General features: G+C 43.6%; 1 protein-coding gene and 1 long non-coding RNA gene across 7 annotated transcripts in view; one reads left to right on the top strand and one right to left on the bottom strand.

Annotated features, from left to right (window-relative positions):
* PLCL2 (phospholipase C like 2) overlaps nucleotides 1-18963 on the bottom strand; it is a 195629-nt gene that overhangs the window by 6295 nt on the left and 170371 nt on the right. For 5 of the 6 annotated variants that reach the window (XM_082684932.1, XM_082684928.1, XM_082684931.1 and 2 more), the window contains exon 6: nucleotides 12042-12151. In XM_082684932.1, the coding sequence (XP_082541058.1) occupies nucleotides 12042-12151 (110 nt within the window). Of the gene's footprint in view, nucleotides 1-11290; nucleotides 11313-12041; nucleotides 12152-18963 lie in introns of those variants that run through there. The other variant, XR_014299221.1, reaches the window with a different exon arrangement.
* LOC309841747 lies at nucleotides 14401-16055 on the top strand. Its single transcript, XR_014299290.1, has 3 exons — nucleotides 14401-14657; nucleotides 15253-15360; nucleotides 15469-16055. It is a non-coding gene; the product is annotated as an uncharacterized lncRNA (long non-coding RNA).

Genomic DNA, 18963 nt, shown 5'->3' with positions numbered 1-18963 from the left:
CATGTCCAAAACTGAGTTCCTGATATCCTACCAGTTTCTCTAACCAACTCTTCCTAGGTTAAGACAATGACTTGGACCAAAGGCCCCACTACCATCTTTGAGTCCTCTCCTTCTCCTGCATCCCTCACCCCACTTGTCAGCAGCCCCTATTACCTCTATCATCAATCCATATATATACATATACAGGTTCTTGGCACTTCTTCCCACCCTCATTGCCACAACAGTAGCCTGAGCCACCGTCACTTTTGTTTGAGTTTATGATTATGCCATTCCAACTGGCCATCCTGCTTCTCTTTTCTCAACATGACAACCAGAGACACACAATTACACGCAGTCAGAACATCTCCTCCTCCTACCTTCTGTGACTCTTCATATAACGCAGTGAGAGTCAGAGTCCTTTCCCACAGCCCTTATGTCCTGCCCTTGAGCTGTTCTTACCCCCTTGATGGTCCCACCTTGTTTGCTCAGCCACTCTGATGCTGGGCCCCACAGTGCTCCTTACACACAGTAAATCCTCTCCAGCCCAGCCTCAAGGGGGCTCACTCAGCATTCCCTGTGCAGGGCAGGCCTTTACCCAGAAAGGAACATAGTTTCCTCTCTCACCTTCTTCGGGCCTTGACTACCCAACCACCATTCCAAAATGAAAACTGCCTATCCTGCCCACAGCTCTCCTTGTCCCTTCCTGGCCTTGCTTTCTCCATAATATGTACCACCATGTAATGTTCTCTGCTGCTATTTACTGTCTGTCTCTCCCATTAAATGTGAGCTCCACGAGAACAGGGGTTTTTACATCTTCAGACCACTGTTGAACCCTCCCCCTTCAGGCCTAGAACAGCAGCGGCCATACCACATGGGCTCAAGAAACAGACGGAGTGAATATAATGAGCGTAAAACGTGAAAGTACCTCTTCTACCTCACAGGGGGCTCCCAAAGATGGAGGCATTTTCTTCTGCATTTATATGTATTATGAACAGGTGTTTTATTTTACTTTTACAGAAATGGAATCAAGCAAACTATTAAAGTCTTCGGTTTTCTTTTTGTTCACCAAAAATCATACCTTGGCAATCTTTCCATGTCAGCCTATACAGACTGGCCACAGGACGATGGGGCATTTAAAAACAGAAATCCCCAGATGGTAGAGGATAATCACTGTAGTAATAATACAAGTCTTTATCTGGTTGGATCTTCTGCTTCCCAAGTTCAGACAGGTCATTAACTGTATCTCGGACAGACAAGGCGATGGGCTGTTAGCCTGGGAGACACAAAGGACTCCTACAGGCTGTCAGCCTGGGTTGGGGAACCGCTAGGCTTTATCCACATTACTTCTGTTTTGTTCTGTGCATCTAAAACTGTGTGTCCGACATGTCTCGGGACTGCACCATCCAGTAAGAATAAAGAACAATCTGAAAGGGGAGATGATGATGTTTGCTGCAGCAGGGTTCACATCGCATTGCTTCAAAGACTTCAAAAGAGCAAAGGCTATTTAAAACACTGCCGCCCACCGCCACAGGGTATCTGGGTTTGAAGACTCCTACGAAACTGGCTTCACAATGTTTCCAGTTGAAAAACTCAAACCCTATTTGGTTTCACACATTCTGTTTTGAATTTCATAACTTATTCTATTTGGTTTTCATCATGAAAGACTTCTAACAACCTTAGGTCAAAATATTTAAGGTTCCTACTTAGACTCAGAACATAATCTTTAAAAGATGGAGCTAAGAGCAGGGCCAGATCCCTGCGGCTCCTGCTGAGAGTCTGCCCCGACCATGTTCCTTCTGGCTCTGCCCGTGGCTGCCTGAGATGGGGTCAGAGGCTGAAGCCGCCAGAAAGGAATGATGGTGGCTGATACCAGACACTGGAGCCAGAGTCCCAGCCATACTCAATGATCAGCCAATCACCAAATTTTCTCTCTGACCATAAAACATGTCTAAGCTTTGAAAATATGTTAAAAATACTTCCAGGCACATCTGTTAGTGCTACATAGTTTTTGAATCTAAAATTAACAATCACAATTCACTGCCTTTATTTATACCCAGAGCTGAAACAATAGGGATTCTATACTTCAGTTATTTTTTTTTTTTCAAAGCTTTTTCTATCCAACTATCTATTAGAGGAGACCAGAGTTGCCTTCCTACTGAGGTGGGTGAACCAGAATGGCCACAAAGACTCCCAGACCTCTGCCACGAAACCACACAATGGCCACATGGCTAAGAGCTGGACTGGGCAAAGATGGCCACCTGCTGTTCCCTGGGAGTTAGCAGACCTACTTCTTCCAAATTACAAGCAGTGGGAGGGAAGAGAAAAGAAAAGAGGACACTCACACCATTTTGGGAGTCTGAAGGAGGCATAAAGGTAGTCAAATACTCTTAAATTTAATGCAAGTGAGAACCCAAGTTATCAGTATCTGGCTTGACCTCAGCATGTCCAGTATCCACCCTGACATTTGTGTTGTTCTAGGGCTAAAATCTCCAACCCCAGAAGGTTCCCTTGGTTGGTAATGGACTATGCTGCCTCCTTCCTGCTTCCTTATCCACTCAGGAACACAGTGAGGAGGACAGAAGCTTCTAGACACCCTCACTGACACTTTCTGCTCCCCCCAAGAGATGAAGCTAACTCTGGCAAAAAGAGATGGGGGCAGACACTTAGCATGAAGGCCCAGCAGGAAGATGGACTGCCACCCCGCGTAAGCCTAGCACCAACCCACAAGCTGGGCCCTTACATAGCAAGTTGCTATGCACGTGTCCTTATTTTTCCTGTCACACTGGGAAGTCTTCAAGAGGCTGCCCATCTCCTCCCTCAGCATCACTCTGAGAAGACAGCACGGGGTCTAGGATTCTTCTGCTACTTCTCACCAGAGCATCTTCTGCAACCCGAACCACAGAATCAAAACTGAAAAACCCTAACATAGTCTCATGACCAGGAAACAGTACTGGGAACACTAACTACAGTGCACTAGGCACCGTATTAAGCCCTTCACAAAGATTATGTCATGAGAGTCTCTCAATTCTGCCAGAAGCGCTCTTCCTATCCCCACTTTCATAGATGAGGAAAGAGTTTGGAGAGATTAAGGGCTTGGCACAAGGCAGAGTCTACACAGCATATTACACTTAAACACACAACTTTTCTCTGTGTGTTCTGATTTCTTTTTAGATTAACTAAACCACTGGGCCCAACCATAGAGCTGAGCCCCATGTGTGACACGTGACACTTTCAAGCAAGCCAACTGGAATGTCTACCATCACCTCTAATGTCCTCAGCACAGACAATTCACTCTTCCTGGGCTTAAACAGAAGCACAAAAATAGAGTGTTCCCTCTGTATTTATTGAATGAGGATAGAGTGAACACCTCAATGGTGGGGCTATGGGTATCTTGGTTCTGGGATATAAGTTGCCTCGTTACACTCTGACAGCTCCCTCTGAGAGGCCTGTGTGGCCGGCAAAGGCTGTAGCATGTTCATCTGAGGTACAGAAGGCCTTCTTCCCACTGACATCCCAGTAAGCCTTACACTTGAAAAAAGGCCCCCGATCATCAGTCTAAAGTGAGAGCAATAAAGCCTAGCAGCATGCGCTTCTCTATAGAACATCAAATTCCTTTTAAGTGTTTCATGATTTTTTCTGTCCTTGTAGCTTCTACGTTCATTCACGTGTTGGGAGGGAGTGGAATGGGAACTGTATATCGCCTCATCTCCCCGCAGCAGGAAGAGTCTGCTGCGGAGTCCCCAGAGGGCTCCTGGGTGCTGGCAAGGTGGATGAGGACCTGGGAGAGTGTGAGAACAGTTCTGGAAGCATTGCTCCTAACCCTGGTTCTTCCCTTAATCCAGAGCCGCTCCAGGCATATGACGCAGTGTCTGGATCACACAGGCCTGCTGGGTGAATCCCGAGACGCCCCCGGCACCTCGATCCTCTCACCCTTGCCGAGAGTTCGGCTATTTTATCACACTGACAGCTGTTCCTCAATTTTGCAGTGGTGGTGCTCAAAGATTTATACAAAGTTTAATTTAAATTTTTCAATAGAAGATGTCATTTAAATTCAGAATGGACGTCTCCCATCTCAGAAACAAGTTTATGTCTCATTCAGCAAAGATGGGGGGGGGGGCTCCCAGGAGCTCCTAGGCAGCACCGTGGAGGAGGTGTGGTGTCTGAGTCAGGCCCCGACAGACGAGCAGGAAAGGCTTTCAGGAGGCCAACGGGCTGTGGAGGAGCCCACCTTCCACACGTGACCTATGACTCCAACACATGATGCCTTTGGGGCCTAACCATGGCTCAGGAGCATGATTTCTATACTACAAAGCTTTCTAGAGCTCCAACTGTGTTGCCATCTCCCTATAACAGGAATGGCCATGGGAAGGGCTAAATTTCCCACTAGTGGTGAGTGTTGGCCCCTGCCCTGGGAGATCTTGCCTGACAGACCTGGTGGCTCTGGGGGTGGGGATGGGGTGAGGGTTTCAGGAGCTGCCCCTGGAGGCTCCAGACAGTGGAAGGGAGCCAGGACTGAAGGGCAGAGATGGGAGGTCGAGAGAGGGCTCTGGGGAGCGGCACCAGGACCAGACAGGAGGGTGGCAGGTCTGAAGAGAGCGAGGGGTTGTAGAGGGAGGAGCAGGGCCAGAAGCATGAGCGTGGAAGCTCCTGAAGACACTACTTAAAACAGCATGCAAAAGCACTTCCCTCGCGCCATTAGTCTTTTAAGCACAACTTCTGCATAATTAAACATTACAAATTCCACATTAGTAGGATCCAGTGTCTGAGGTTTTACTGTTTTAAGTGGACCAGAAAGAACAGCCAGCCTAATGACAAACACTACTGTAGTTTGGTTTCCTGAACTGTGCTGAAGAATCTGCACACGCCAACCAGGGGAATGGCTTTCAGCCGATTACAGATTTTCAGGAAAACAGGCAATATAATACATTTCCTATAATACGTAACATAACTAAAGGATATTACCATCAATAAAGAAAAGGAGTTGCACAAAGACCATCACAGAAATTTTCGGAAAAGAAACAAATGTTAGTCTTCAGGTCTTTAAGGTAAGTACTGCACCTCAGGTAAAAACGAAATCAAGATTAATATCTTACCAGGTGCAAAGACCGTCTGGTTTATTTATTTATTTTTGGCAGAAGTCTTATGTTTCTAAAGAGAACAAATCTCTAATTGCTTTCAGGGTTTAGTTTTTAGTCTTACTTCTGAGGGTGGAGTGGCACAGAGCAGGGAGAGCTAGCTTGGCAGCAATTCATCTGGAAAACATCTTGGACTGTAATAAGCTCCATTCGAGTTTAGGATATGACACAGGTGCTAGAAGAATCCAGCATAATTTTGGCCTGTATTAACAGTAAGATAATTTTCAGACTATGAACAAAATCATACCGACAAGTCCTGCCCTGGGGTCGTTAGTGCCCTGTGCCCCCAAAGTATGAGGACAATTCTGGCCACCCCATCTTCCGAAAGACATTGACAAACTAGAGCCCTCAGAAAGCCAAGGAACCCAGTGAGGAGGGGGCCAGATGCCATCTCATCCCGGAATCTGCACAAGCTGAGCATGTCTGATCTGAATCGGGGAGGTCTAAGAGAAGACAATGAGAGTTCCCAAAGATATAAAGGGATGTTGAGGAAGAAGGAATAGAATAATTCTGGGCTATTCTGAGGGTATTACTGAACCAGTAGAAAGAAGTGAAGTTACAGAGAGATCAAATTCTACCTACTGTATGGCAGAACACAGCTAAAACTCCATGACGGTAGAGGAGGCTGGCAAGTAGGAAGGAGGAAGTGGCACGAAGGTGGATTTGATGACCCCATGTTGTTGTGGGGCCAAGTCTCCACTCGTGATGACCCCATGTTGTTGTGGGGCCAAGTCTCCACTCGTCAAAGGGAAAATGCTTCATTTGCAGGTTCTGCCACTGTAGGATGCTCTCTGCAAAGGCAGCTGCCCATAATTGCTTCCATCCCTGTCCAGGCATCCTGCTGCTCCATCCACTAAGAGATGCAGTCCACTTCCCCCTCCCTTGAATCTGGGCTGGCCTTGACTTGCTTTGGTCAATTAAACATGGAGGAAGTGGTCTGAGGAAGCTTGGCAGCTTCCCTTTTTGTCTTCTTGGAATCTCACAGCCATCTAGGGAAGCTGGGGCTGGACTACTGAATGATGATGGTCCATGGGGAGAGAAGGAGAGAGAGAGAGAGAGAGAGAGAGAGAGAGAGAGAGCAGAGAGACCTAGCCATTCCAGCCATCCCTGGTGAGATGCCAGTCATGTGAGTGGAAGCTTCTTGGGTATTCCAGGCCCAGCTGACCTCCCAGCTGGACCATGCCTCACAGGTGATCCTGGTTAACACCAGAGGGAGTAGAAAAGCCACCCAGCTGAGCTCAGCTAACCCAAAGAATCATGAGTTTTGGCATGGTTTGTTACACAGCAACAGAGAACTGAGACAGTTGGTCAGATGGCCGTATTTTGTGTGTTGTGACAGTGCCTTTCTGGGCACAGTGGACTGAAGCAGGTAGAGAACCTGATCCAAGGAGAACGTGATACAAGAAGAGGCTTATAACTTTAGGATTCCTGGTCTGGACGTGAAATGAAAGGACAGGCTGAGCTGATCAGATTTCCTCTCTTTGGAATTTAAATTAGGAAATGCAAGTAGATTGAGAACTTGGAATAAAAACTTCTAAGGTATAGTCAGAGCCAAAGCAACACAAGACCAAGTCACAGAGCAGCAGAAACCACGAGTGAGCAGGGGGAGCCACTGGCAGATGGAGAAGGACTGAGTGGATGACCACAGTCCCCCAGAGAAGAGCTGTCCCAGGCGCTGCTGGGCTTCCTGACTGCTGTTCACTCTCGTGCGGCCAGACCACAGCTTCTGGTCTCGGGCCTCCCTGTCCTCTCATGATCCCTTCCATGAGCCAGGATTGCTCATTTCTCCTCTGTGAGCCAGCCTGCAGGAATCTGGCTTCTTATCACCAAAAGGGACCAATTAAAACAGGGCTGTGCTACCATGAGAGTCTATCATTTGGGGAACAATAAGAAATAGAAACAATGAAAATGATCACCAGTTCAGTGAATATTTTAGCAAATGGAAAATAAAAGGAGAGGAGCATCTTGATTAAGTTCGTGGGTGGAAGACATATTAACAGAATTTCCTTCCCACATTCCTGATGAGACGAGCAAAAAGTAAAATTGGCAAACACACACATACTCGCACACACAGATACACACACACATAACACAAGCAGCAAACAAACAGAAGGGTGTGACACAATTTAAGAAACTTCTAAACCTCACAGAATACACAGTGGCAATTCAAAAATCCCAAGAATTCTAAGAGCCACTCAAATTGGAAAGTCACAGAGTGTCCTTCTCTTTTACGTCTGATAGAGCAGAACAGATGATGGGACAGAGGGTAGGATGAAAGAGATGACACAAGACAAGTGAGGAACAGGACTGACACACAAGTGGAGAAAACTGGACACGATATATTCAACAATGATGTTCCGACAGTGCAACACAGAGAACCCTGAGGGAAAAGGTGCAAATGGGGGTCCAGCTCCCTATTTGGAGGGCTTCTGGGATGTGCTGTGGGAAGCCTGAGCCCAAGCAGAGCCCAGAGGCCCCAGTGAGCCCAGAAGATGGACTCTGGAGTTTGGGGAGGTAAGGTGGCCAGGATGTGTGTGGCAGATTGGGGGGCCTCTTAAACAATCACCATAAATATCTACGTTCAAGAAGATGGAGGATACAGTGAGCAAAGAGACAAGAGAAGTGGGGAGCTGGGTAGGACTAATAGCAGCGTAGATGCTGTGGAAGACACAATAGTATTGCTTGAAGATGCAGAACTAACAGAAACTACCAAAAAAGAAGGAAAGAAAAAAGACCTAAAAAGAAGTGAATAGTGGATCTGTCACTTCTGGAAAGGTATCAAGCAATAAATAAATTAAAAAAAAATATATATATATGGAGCTACAGAAGAAAGGGTAAGACAGAAAAAAGGATTTAAAGAAAAAAATGGCTAAAAATTCTCCAAATTTGATGGACACTATAAATCCACAAGTGGAAGAATCTCAAGAAACCCAAAGGAGAAGAAACATGATGAAAATAAGACTAAGGCCCATTATAATTCTTTTAAAAGACCAAAAAAAAAAAAAAAATCCAAACAAAAAGATGCTCTACCTCTACACATGCCGTATACTGGCTAAACTGACAATAGCAAATGTTGACATGGATGTGGGATAATTAGAACTCTCACAACACTGCTGGGGGAATACTACATGGGCCAGTTTGGAAAGTGGTTTGGCAATTTCCTATAAAGTCTGACATACATTTAACCATATGATCGGGCAACTGCACTCATATTTATCCGAGAAAATGAGCACATGTTCACACAAAGACCTGCTTGGGAATGCTTCCTGTGGCTTTAGTTACGAGAGCTAGAAACTGGAAACAACCCAAACGCCCATCAGCTAGTAAGTGTATGAACAAAGGGTCCCATGGCCAGCAAACAGAATACTGTTCACCAATGAAAAGAAATGGATTGCTGAAAGACACCTCAACTTGGATGAATATGCAAAGCATTATGGTAAATGAAAGAAGCTAAATGAATCGCTGACAAGCTTTACTGTGAGAGATAATTATTTCCTATAAATAGAAATTCATTTAAGTTCTTTATGGTTTACTTTTCTTCTTTTAAATTAAGTAAAATTTAGTATTTTTTTAAAAATTAAAAAGCGATCCTAGTAGGATTCTATTAGCGTACCTTATTTCATAATATCTGAGATATCAGTTCTTTTCAGAGGTTCTATTAAGAAAGAAAATCACTGACAACAAACTAGGGTATAGTGTACAGATACCATGGACTATAAGATACATGCCAATTTAGAAGATATCAGAAATAGAAAAAAGAAGTATGATTCAGAATCAATAATATATATCTCCATCCATCCATCCATATGCATCTAAAATGGTTGCTAAAATAAGGTCACATATTTAAATTTTTTTTAAAAAATTTATTTATTTGACAGAGAGAGAGAGAGCACAAGTAGGCAGAGCAGCAGGCAGAGGAAAAGGGAGAAGCAGGCTCCCCGATGAGCAGGAAGTCCGATGTGGGGCTCAATCCCTGGACCCTGGGATATGACCCGAGCCGAAGGCAGACACTTAACTGAGCCACCCAGGTGCCCCAAGGTCACCTACACTTAATAATAGTTATTTCTCAGAGGACTTGAGGTCATTTTAAAACTTCTATCTTTTCTACATTAAAAAAGGCTTCATATAAATGAAAATGCATTTACAAAAACAAATGAATAATTTCTATTCAAAATAAAAAGTGTCTGGAAGTAAATATGCTAACATGTCTATAGTAGATAACTCTGGGTGTGGTGATCAGAGCTGACATTTCTTCTTTATTCATTTTTGTATTTTTAAAGCAATTCTTAAAATTGCAAAACTAAACAAAGCAAGCAAAAATTCATAAAAACTGGGAGGCACGTCCCTATATGAAAGGAGTTTACAGCAGGAGGCTCCCACGCTGGGTGACCATCATCTTCTGGTTTGCCCAGGTCTGTCCTGATTTACACACAGGAAGTCCTATGTCCCAGGATGATCGGTCACCCGCCTTCTTCATTGTTCAAATGAGTGGAGGAAGATAACTTTCAATTTTGTTCTAGAGCAGAAGTACTCCCAATTTTTTTAGGATGCCTCAGAATCCCCCAAGGAACTTGTTAAACAAGCAGATTCCAAGTTCTGTCCCTAGAGATTCTGACCCAGCTTCTGAGGTGGGGCTCAGGAGGCTGCATTTTTAAGCACTACAGGAAGTTCCTGTTTGGCCTCACAGCTCCAGGACTCCCTGGACATGTCTCCCCGCCCTTCTTCTCCTTTTCTCTCTATACCCAGTGTCATCTGAAACCTTCCCCTAGCCTCTGGGTCCACCATGAGGTCACGGCTGCCTACTGCCCACCATGCATAGCCTCGGAGGGCCACCACCTCTCCTAGCTTACCACGAAGAACAAGTGGTCAGAGGAATACAAAGGATCTGATTCCCTCCTGCCAGGAAAAGGTTAGTATCTCAACTCAGACCCAAATTCACATCCAAGGGGTCACTGATTCTCCTAAACAAAGTTAAAACTTGTGAATCACCCAGGGGTGGAAAAAGCCCTTCCATTATATGGAAACGATACATAGATCTCTCCGGTTCTTTCGCATTCCTCACTCAGCTTCTACCACACTCAAACACCATCTAGAACAAATATGCTGGAAATTCTAAAAAGATCCTTTACCCTGTCCTATACATTAGTTTCCATGTGAATGCAAGTCTGAGGTGTTAATTCTCTGTCCTGGACATAAGTCAAAAGAAAATGGGTTTTCTCGACGTAGCTATTTGGTTCAATTACTTATTTCTAAAATCTGGTATATTACTTTATGTCAGCTGTTTCTCATTAATGTGTGTGCCAGGCTCCCATTTTCGGTGGCTCTTAGCCAAGTGCGTCTCAGACTTGAATGTGCACGAGAATCCCCCGGGATCTTGTAAAAATGCATATTCTGATTCAGTAGACCCAGGGTGGGGCTTGGGAGTCTGTATTTTTGAACAAGCTTCCAAGTAATACTCAGGCTTCTGGTTCCCAGACCTCAAACAAGTAGCAAGGACAGTTGACAGGTGAAGGGTCTGGTCTGTAAGTCTGGTTTTGCCTATAATAAAAGCAACATGAGCATTTGTTCTATCACAGGGCTTAAACTACTGTGCTACTGAGATTTGTCGGAAATTTGTTGTGTACCCCCACTTCTGGGTGGGAATGAGTCAGCAAGTTATACAACTAAATTCCTTTTCCTTGTAAATTCTTCTATCTGCTGTTTACTAAATTGCAAACTATCAAAGTTAACCTTATGATTAACCGTTTGAAAGCTTACAAAAGGAAGCACATGTGAAGGAAGGGAACTGTTTTAAGAAGTCAAGAAAATGATTTTAATTATATAAACGAGTAGAGGTTTAACATGAGAAAATGCAAGTTGGGTAGCTTTGGAAGGGTAACTTTCTCTTAAATCAAATCAGAAAGCCATTGTCTGCTGCAGGGATGCATCTCTTAACTTGAGGAGGAACAAGGAAATTCAAAGAGGCAGCAGTGAGAATGTCCTTATAGTTTTGGCTTCAAGGGAGCAGAAACTTTGGAGGGTGACTACCAGAGAGTAATTTTAGATTTAGCTGTCCAAGATCCAGAGTGAAATAATGTTTCTGTGTTATGATTATTCAAGTTCCCAAACATGGAGAAGAAGAAAAGTAAAGACCACTGGGACAAAACTTAACAAAGGCTTCAAGGTACATACATAGCCTCCTTTTAAAAACCATGTCACCTGATACACAGCACAGAGAAAAAGACAGGGAGAGTGTACAGCACAAGGCATATGGCAGTCGCCTCTGAACGGTGGGACCATGTCCATCTTTGCATATTTCTATTTTTGACAGTTTCAACTATAATGTATTACTTTTACAATAAAAAATACTGAACCTTATAAAGATGGTCATGCTGAGGAAGGAAGGAAGTGAAGGAGAGGGAGGGGAGGAGGCAGGAAGACCGACAGATGGCTTCTCAAGCAAATTTTCTGTCGAATGGCAATTCCTTTACATATTTCTTTTAATTATGCCCCACATAAGTCTTTCTCATTTTGTCCAGGATCATATAAATATTAAGGTTGTGATTATACTTGGAAGTATTAAATGACATCTGAGTAATTAGAATCTAAATTCCCAATCATCCCTCTATAATCACACTATTATACAGATAGCAACTGGCATTTATAAACTTGACAATGTTTTAAGGGTAGAAGCCAAGGTCCTCTCCCTTCCCGGCAGAATCCACAATGTGCCAACCACCGGAGTCCGCTGTGCTCTCTCCAAGCCGCACCGCACCGCCCGGGGGCTGTGCCTGCAGGCTCCCCTGAGGGCTGAGTTCTCACTGGATGGCAGTGACCATGCTATCGCCTCAGTGGCTGATACAAGGCAAGGCCTGTTCTACTTAAAGGAGGAAACGTGCTGAGCAAGGCTGCAGCGTCACCGGCATCAGAAACAGCTTGGCCACATACCTTTAAGATGGTGATATTCCAGGTAAAGCTCTCCACTGCTTTTTGTAGTTTCCGTTCCTTCAGACCTTCCTTGGTTCCGATGCTGTGTAAGTGTTCGTGGAATTCCATGGCTGAAAGAAACAAAGCATTTTACTTCCAAGTCCAACCTGTGCTGATGAACGGGCAACGCTTATTTTTCTAGGTAGAGCTCAAAGATTCCAGTCTCCAGTGGAATTTCATAAATGTGTCTCTTTTAAGAGTGTAGTAATTGAGGGGAAACACTGACAATTCATGATCTCAGCAAGGCGGAAACATCTTAGAGGTCAGCAGTCACTCCTCATGGTCTGGAAGGGAGAACAGGGCACATAAAAGCGTTCTCATTCTTATTTTAGAGATGAGTAATCTGAGGCTCAGCAAGGGTGAGAGATGGACGGCTGTGGCGGAATCAAGAGGAAGAGCTGGGACTAGAACCCAGGTCTTCAGAACCTCAGGAGGAAGATTTCAGCTCTGTGGACGCCATCTTGGCAATTGGTGATGAAATGAATGCAAAGTAATGCCCTTCCTGTCACGGAGAGTGTCAGTCTGAGGTCAGACACCAAGCTTTCCTGAAGGGGAGTAGACTGGGACAAAGGCCCTGAACTGGATCTCTGCATTCCCATTATGACTCTTTAACATAATTTACATAATCAAATGAACGTTCCCTATTGCCATTCAAAATAGTCTCAAAAAAGCGCCTGATGCAACAACAATGCAATAATGCAGGAGTGCTATGATGGTTCATTTGCTGCTTTAGTACCATGACAACCTATGGAATTTTATATATTAAACTGCAGTCAATGATCCCACTCTGGCCAATGGGGACCCTTCAGATTGGTTCCTATGTCCTTTTGAAATGACTCATCAGCCTTTTGGCACAAGATGTTCTAGACTTACTGAGTATGTTTTCCACCCTGGCCCTGGAGCCAGCCATTTCTTGGAGGACCTCAGGGTTCTTTTGCTGGGGAGTGATATTTATATACCACAATCTGGGTGTTAGGAGTGCCTATCTTTACTGAGTTTTCATTATTTTTTAGGCCTTTTCATTGGACAGATCTCAGACACATTTCTTTCTTTCTTTTTTTTTTTTTTAAAGGGAAGAATAACATCTTGCTAATGCTTCTTTTTTTTTTTTTTTTTTAAAGATTATTTATTTGAGAGATGGGGAGAGCACGTGTGCATAAGCACAAGGGCAGGGGTGGAGGGACAGACAAAGGGAAAGAGAATCTTTTAAGCGGATTCCCTGCTGAGCGTGGAACCCAATGCAGGGCTGGATCCCAGGACCCTGAGATCATGACCTGAGCTAAAGCCAAGAGTTTGTTGCTCGACCCACAGCACCACCCAGGGGCCCTGCTAAGATTTTAATTCAAATTTAAGGGTATGAGGTTTTTACATATGTTTTTAAAAATTTTATACTTATTTTATATCTCTTAGGTGGAAAATCTTAATTCCTAACCTATTAGTAGTGAGACTGCTGAATATGACTTAAAATCTGCATTTGGGGGGAGGGGGAGGGTCCTCAGAGAGCATCTTGTTAAGAATGTATAGTAAGAATATTGTCTTCTAAGGTAAGTCAGAATAATTTTTTTCTCCACGTCGTTATGTCACTAACAAAGTCCAATTAGGTTCATTTAGCTTTTGTTTTGTTCTTCTTTTTCATCTTCTCTGTGTGTGATAGGGTAGTGCTTTTTTGGATGTAATCTGTTTTACGACTATGTCAAAGCTTTATACATGATTCCAAAGCCAAACCTCCTATCAGAGTGTGCTCAGGTAAGTCTTGCTTCCTCCTGGTGTCTTGCATCCAGATCCCTCCCTTCCCCTACACATTTTTGGTAGTTTTAAATTTACTTTCTCCTGTATTGTTTCTCCTTGAAAATACAAGCAGCTGTGGGGAATGACTGGCTCAGTCAATTAAGAGTCTGCTTTCACCTCAGGTCATGATCCCAGGGGGCGGGAATCCAGCCCCACATGGGGCTCCTTGCTCAGCACGGAGCTTGCTTCTCCCTCTGCCTGCTGCTGCCCCTGCTTGTGCTCTCCCTGACAAATAAATTTAATTAATTAATTAATTGATTGATTTTTAAAATATATAAATAATTTTTAAAAAGATTTTTAAAAATTACTTGACAGAGAGATCACAAGTAGGCAGAGAGGCAGTTGGGGTGGGGTGGGGGGGAAGCAGGCTCCCTGCTGAGCAGAGCTCAATGCTGGGCTCCATCCCAGGACCCTGGGATCATGACCTGAGCCGAAGGCAGAGGCTTTAACCCACTGAGCCACCCAGGAGCCCCTATAAATAATTTTTTTTAATATAAAAACAACAGTGTATGTATATTCATAAACTTCCCTTTCTTGTGTACTTTCTCTTTCTTCTGTACTTGGGTTTTTGTTTTCTGTACACTGCTCAGAAATACACTGTTCTGTACCTTGGTACATAGTGGATAGAGATCACTCCATGTCAGCCTGGAGAGCTCATCCTCACTTTTTTTTTAACAGCTTATGGACTCCTTGAGTGGATGATTTATTTAACCAGTCCCCTCCTGATGAACACTGGGTTGTTTCAAGAGCATTTGCTGTTACAAATAATGTGGAGCAGTCATAATCTTTGTAAGACATTTCCTGTGTTCCTCTGTGTAAGCTTACTGCTCAGTTGGGCATTCCAATTTCTAACTCCCTTTCTATGCAACACCATTTCAGAGCAACTCTTTATACTGTGATTGACAGCAACTCATCTCTCAGTGTCTTTAAACAGTAAGCTAAAGCTGACACATATGATAAATACAGTAAAAGCTGCCAATTTCGTCTTTTTTCTTCTTTTTTTCCCCCTCACTGAATAGGAACGACGGTTTCAATTCCTGTCTTACTAAAGGCTTAACAACATAACTGGTTTCAAGAATGAACAGTAAAATTCATTGCACTGTTTAGAAAAGTTCCACACTATCCACTCCCTTTTTCTCCAACTTCTCTTTTGCCAGTGATGGTACCAGAGAACATTCCCAATTTGATCAACTAAACCTCTCCCCCACAACGCTGGTGACCAGGCGCAGACAGTGGGCTGTATACCCTCTATCTAGTTCTTCTTGGCTTAGCATACTGCACACATACATACACACACACACACACACACACACACACACACACAAACTGACTATGAGTAGGAAGAAATCTACAGGGTTTTTTTTGCGAGAGCCTTTAATTGCAGGCATGCGAGTACGTGCACACTTCTCCTGGCCACATCTGGGAGACTCCTGGAGAGTGCTATGATGACTCAGACCCACTTCTGAGAACATGGCCCGGTGAAGACTGAGTAGTGAGACCTTGATGTGCTGGCTCTTCTGTTAAGATTTAACTGGACTAAGGCAAGATCTGGATTTCAGGAAGGGCCATGAACACTCAGTGTTTCTATTCTGTTCATCAGGAGGCGATGCAGGCTTATAAGCATCACTGAGGATGGCAGATGGAACTCGTCGCTGGAACTCAGGAGAGAGAAGAGATAATGGAGAACTGCTGGGGGAGAAGCTCTCCATAACAAGAAGGTAAACAACTGTGTGGTTTCTGAGGGAGTGCTGAGCTTAGACAAACATCTACCTCAATTTTTAGCAGCTTTCTGCAGGAAAGAAGAACCCAGGGCCAGAGGCAGTAAAAGGATGGGCTGCCCTGAGAAGGACTGAGGACTCAAGGAAGAAAAAACACAGTTAAAATGATGAAAAAAAAATGATATCGATAAGGAAGAAACAGGGAAACGTGTAAAGAAATAAGAATAGCTGAATACATGGCTGTGTCTAAAAATCTCATATTTTATATGTTTACTGAAAAGTGAGACGACATGACTCCCTCTTCTCTCCCCGCTTGAAATATCAGTAGTCCAATAAAAGTCCATACAGAAGTACTAAATGTATTAGTAATGAAATTCTTTTAAAAATGCATGCAAAGGGACGCCTGGGTGGCTCAGTGGGTTAAGCAGCTGCCTACAGCTCAGGTCATGATCCCAGGGTCCTGGCAGGGAGAGGCAGGGAGCCTTTTCTCCCTCTGCCTCTGCTTGCCGCTCTGTCAGCCTGTGTGTGCTCTCTCTCTCAAACAAATAAATAAATAAATAAAATCTTTAAAAAAAATGCATGCAAAGGGGGCTCCTGGGTGGCTCAGTGGGTTAAAGCTTCTACTTTAGGCTCAGGTCATGATCCCAGAGTCCTGGGATCAAGCCCAGCATTGGGCTCTCTGCTCAGCAGGGAGCCTGCTTCCTCCTCTCTCCCTGCCTGCCTCTCTGCCTGTCAAATAAATAAATAAAATCTTTAAAAAAATGCATGCAAAAAAGGTGAGAAAACTGGAAAAATTGTGTTAAAAACATAAAACCTGACCAAAAAAGATATATGCATATATATATATATATATATATATATATATAACCCAAAACTTTAAAGAGCAGCCAAGACGATCAGTCCTACTGTTATATAATTCATTATTCAGCTTGCTGCACAACACAATGGTTTCTTTAAAAAATTTTTTATATTAATAACTTGTAGATGGATATTTGCAAACACCTGTTAATCTACTGATTCAAAGCATATGTTGATTTTAAGGAAATCAGAGGATTCTGACCTTGGCCCATAGAACATGACTGTACCTTTCACTTGCTTCCCTGTGATATGCAAAAGCCCAGGGCAAGGACTAAGGGCACACAGCTGAGGGAAGTGAAAGGCAACTGGCCAGGTGCTTTACATTTATTATACAGGAAACTTGGAGAGAGGCTACAGCACTTTCCCAAGGAAATGGGAAAGAAGGATTTGAATACTGGTTTGTTCGAGCCCAATGTCCCATGGTTTTTCCAACTACCATGACTTCCTTCTTTTTTTTTTTTTTTTTTAAGATTTTACTTATTTATTTTATGGAGAGAAACACAGTGAGAGAGGGAACACAAGCAGGGGAAGTGGGGGAGGGAGAAGCAGGCTTCCCACTGAGCAGGGAGCCAGCTGTGGGGCTCAATCCCAGGACCCTGAGATCATGACCTGAGTGGAAGGCAGAAGCTTAATGACTGAGCCACCCAGGAGCCCCTACCAGGTCTTATTTCTAATCAAGAGTCCCTAGAGTCCCTACCCTTACTGTGAGCTCATGCTATGGTTATGCATATCCAATAATTATGTCCTGAGGTAGAGCACTGTAAGGGCGAATGCACAGGCACTGACCCAGTTCTAAGGGAATACAGAGGGACAGCAAATGAGATTATGTGTTCGAACTGGGTCAGCCCATACATAACAAGGAAATCTAATTATATTAGATGCAAATTGCATTAGTCCCTCGATATTAAATTATCAGGAAATCTACGCTAACATGTCACAGGAGGTCTTTTTGGTTCTTTCTGTCAACATTGAGTATAAAGAACTTGTCTAGTTTAGATGTTAAGTAACTTTCTCCCTATTTTCCACATTATTTTCAGCAAAGAAACATGAGCCAATGAGAAAGTGTTTAACTTACTAAGATACCACTTATATATATACCTCTTCTCCGTCCGTAAGTTATACCATTCTGTCTAAAAAGTAGAGTGAGATTTAAAGCAGCTGGTGAAAATCTAATAAGCAAAACTTCTGAGACTAAGTTAGCACTTCTCTCACCCCTGCCCCAACCCCCACAAGGGAGCCAAGTTGTTTTTGTTTTAAAATGCTTTTTCTTCAATTAGAGTTTGAGGGGGGTGGAGATGGGTGTTAACTAGCACCAGAAAGAGCCTGGGGTGGGCAATCAGTCAGAGAATAACGTTTATTGATCATACACCATGTGTAGGTCATTTGACTATATGCAGGGTTGAGCTCTACTAAAACCCAGTGCTTAGACCCGTTACTGATCACTGCAAAAAACGAGATTTCGAGAAGTATGGGGAACAATCTGAGGTAAGGGAACTAGTGCTCATATTATCAACTCACTGGCAACTCTTTCATCAAGAAATATTTATAGATTTGTTCTAGAACACAATGGCTGAGTTTAGAGGCATCAGGATAGCAAACAGGGCAACAGCAATAAAATGATGATGTGAGAATACATAACAACAGCTGCTTTTTAAATTGAGGCCAAAATAAACTCTGTAGGAAAACTATCAAAGCAGGACTTTTGTACTAGGAAACAGACACCATGCATGGGAGATTTAGGAGGCATCTACAGTCTATGTATTAAAATGTCAAATTCTACTGAATAAATTACAACCAACTGATCATTTAAGACTGGATTGTTTCATCTTACAAAGTAACTGAAAAATAAAAAATCAGACAAATTTAAATTTCTGAAACCCTGAGTAAATTCACTCGGTGTTTTTGACTTAGGTGACCGAATAGAAAAGGAGCAGATAATAAATATGTCCTAGGTAGCGCTGATCGCCCTTGAACCTTACTGTGCAATTGTAAGCAATTCCATTGGAAAGCTACATAGTAAGGTGGACAGGGAGCCCTTGCCCATTTCCTGCTCTTGATCTCTGCTACCTTAATGTTCTAAATGAACCGGTAAGAACCCTGGATGCTGATTTAGGAGAGGCTCTCTGCTTAACTCTCTCCCCAGCAGGCAGGTAGGGGGCGGGCGGAACTAGGGAGGCAAGGTACACCAGCCCACCCCCACCTCCCAGCTCAACTGTACCCAGTGCAGGCTGGCTGGGCCTCAGGATGCCTTTGTTTAGAAAGGGGACCAGGCCTCTTCTGCCAGCTATTCTTGTGTTAGCCTGCACAGCTCAGCCCTACATCCTGCCTTCCTACTAACTACACTATTAACCAAACTGACATGCAGTTACACAGACTAAATACCAGACATATTTGCACGTTCCTCGTTTACCAGTTAGCAGCGTGTCTTTTTTTTTTTTTTTTTAAGATTTTATTTATTTATTTGACAGAGAGAAATCACAAGTAGACGGAGAGGCAGGCAGAGAGAGAGGAAGGGAAGC

This window comes from Mustela nivalis, assembly GCF_964662115.1.
Source record: "Mustela nivalis genome assembly, chromosome: 1".
NCBI classification, from domain to species: Eukaryota; Metazoa; Chordata; class Mammalia; order Carnivora; family Mustelidae; genus Mustela; species Mustela nivalis.
This window is presented reverse-complemented; position numbering and strand designations above follow the sequence as displayed.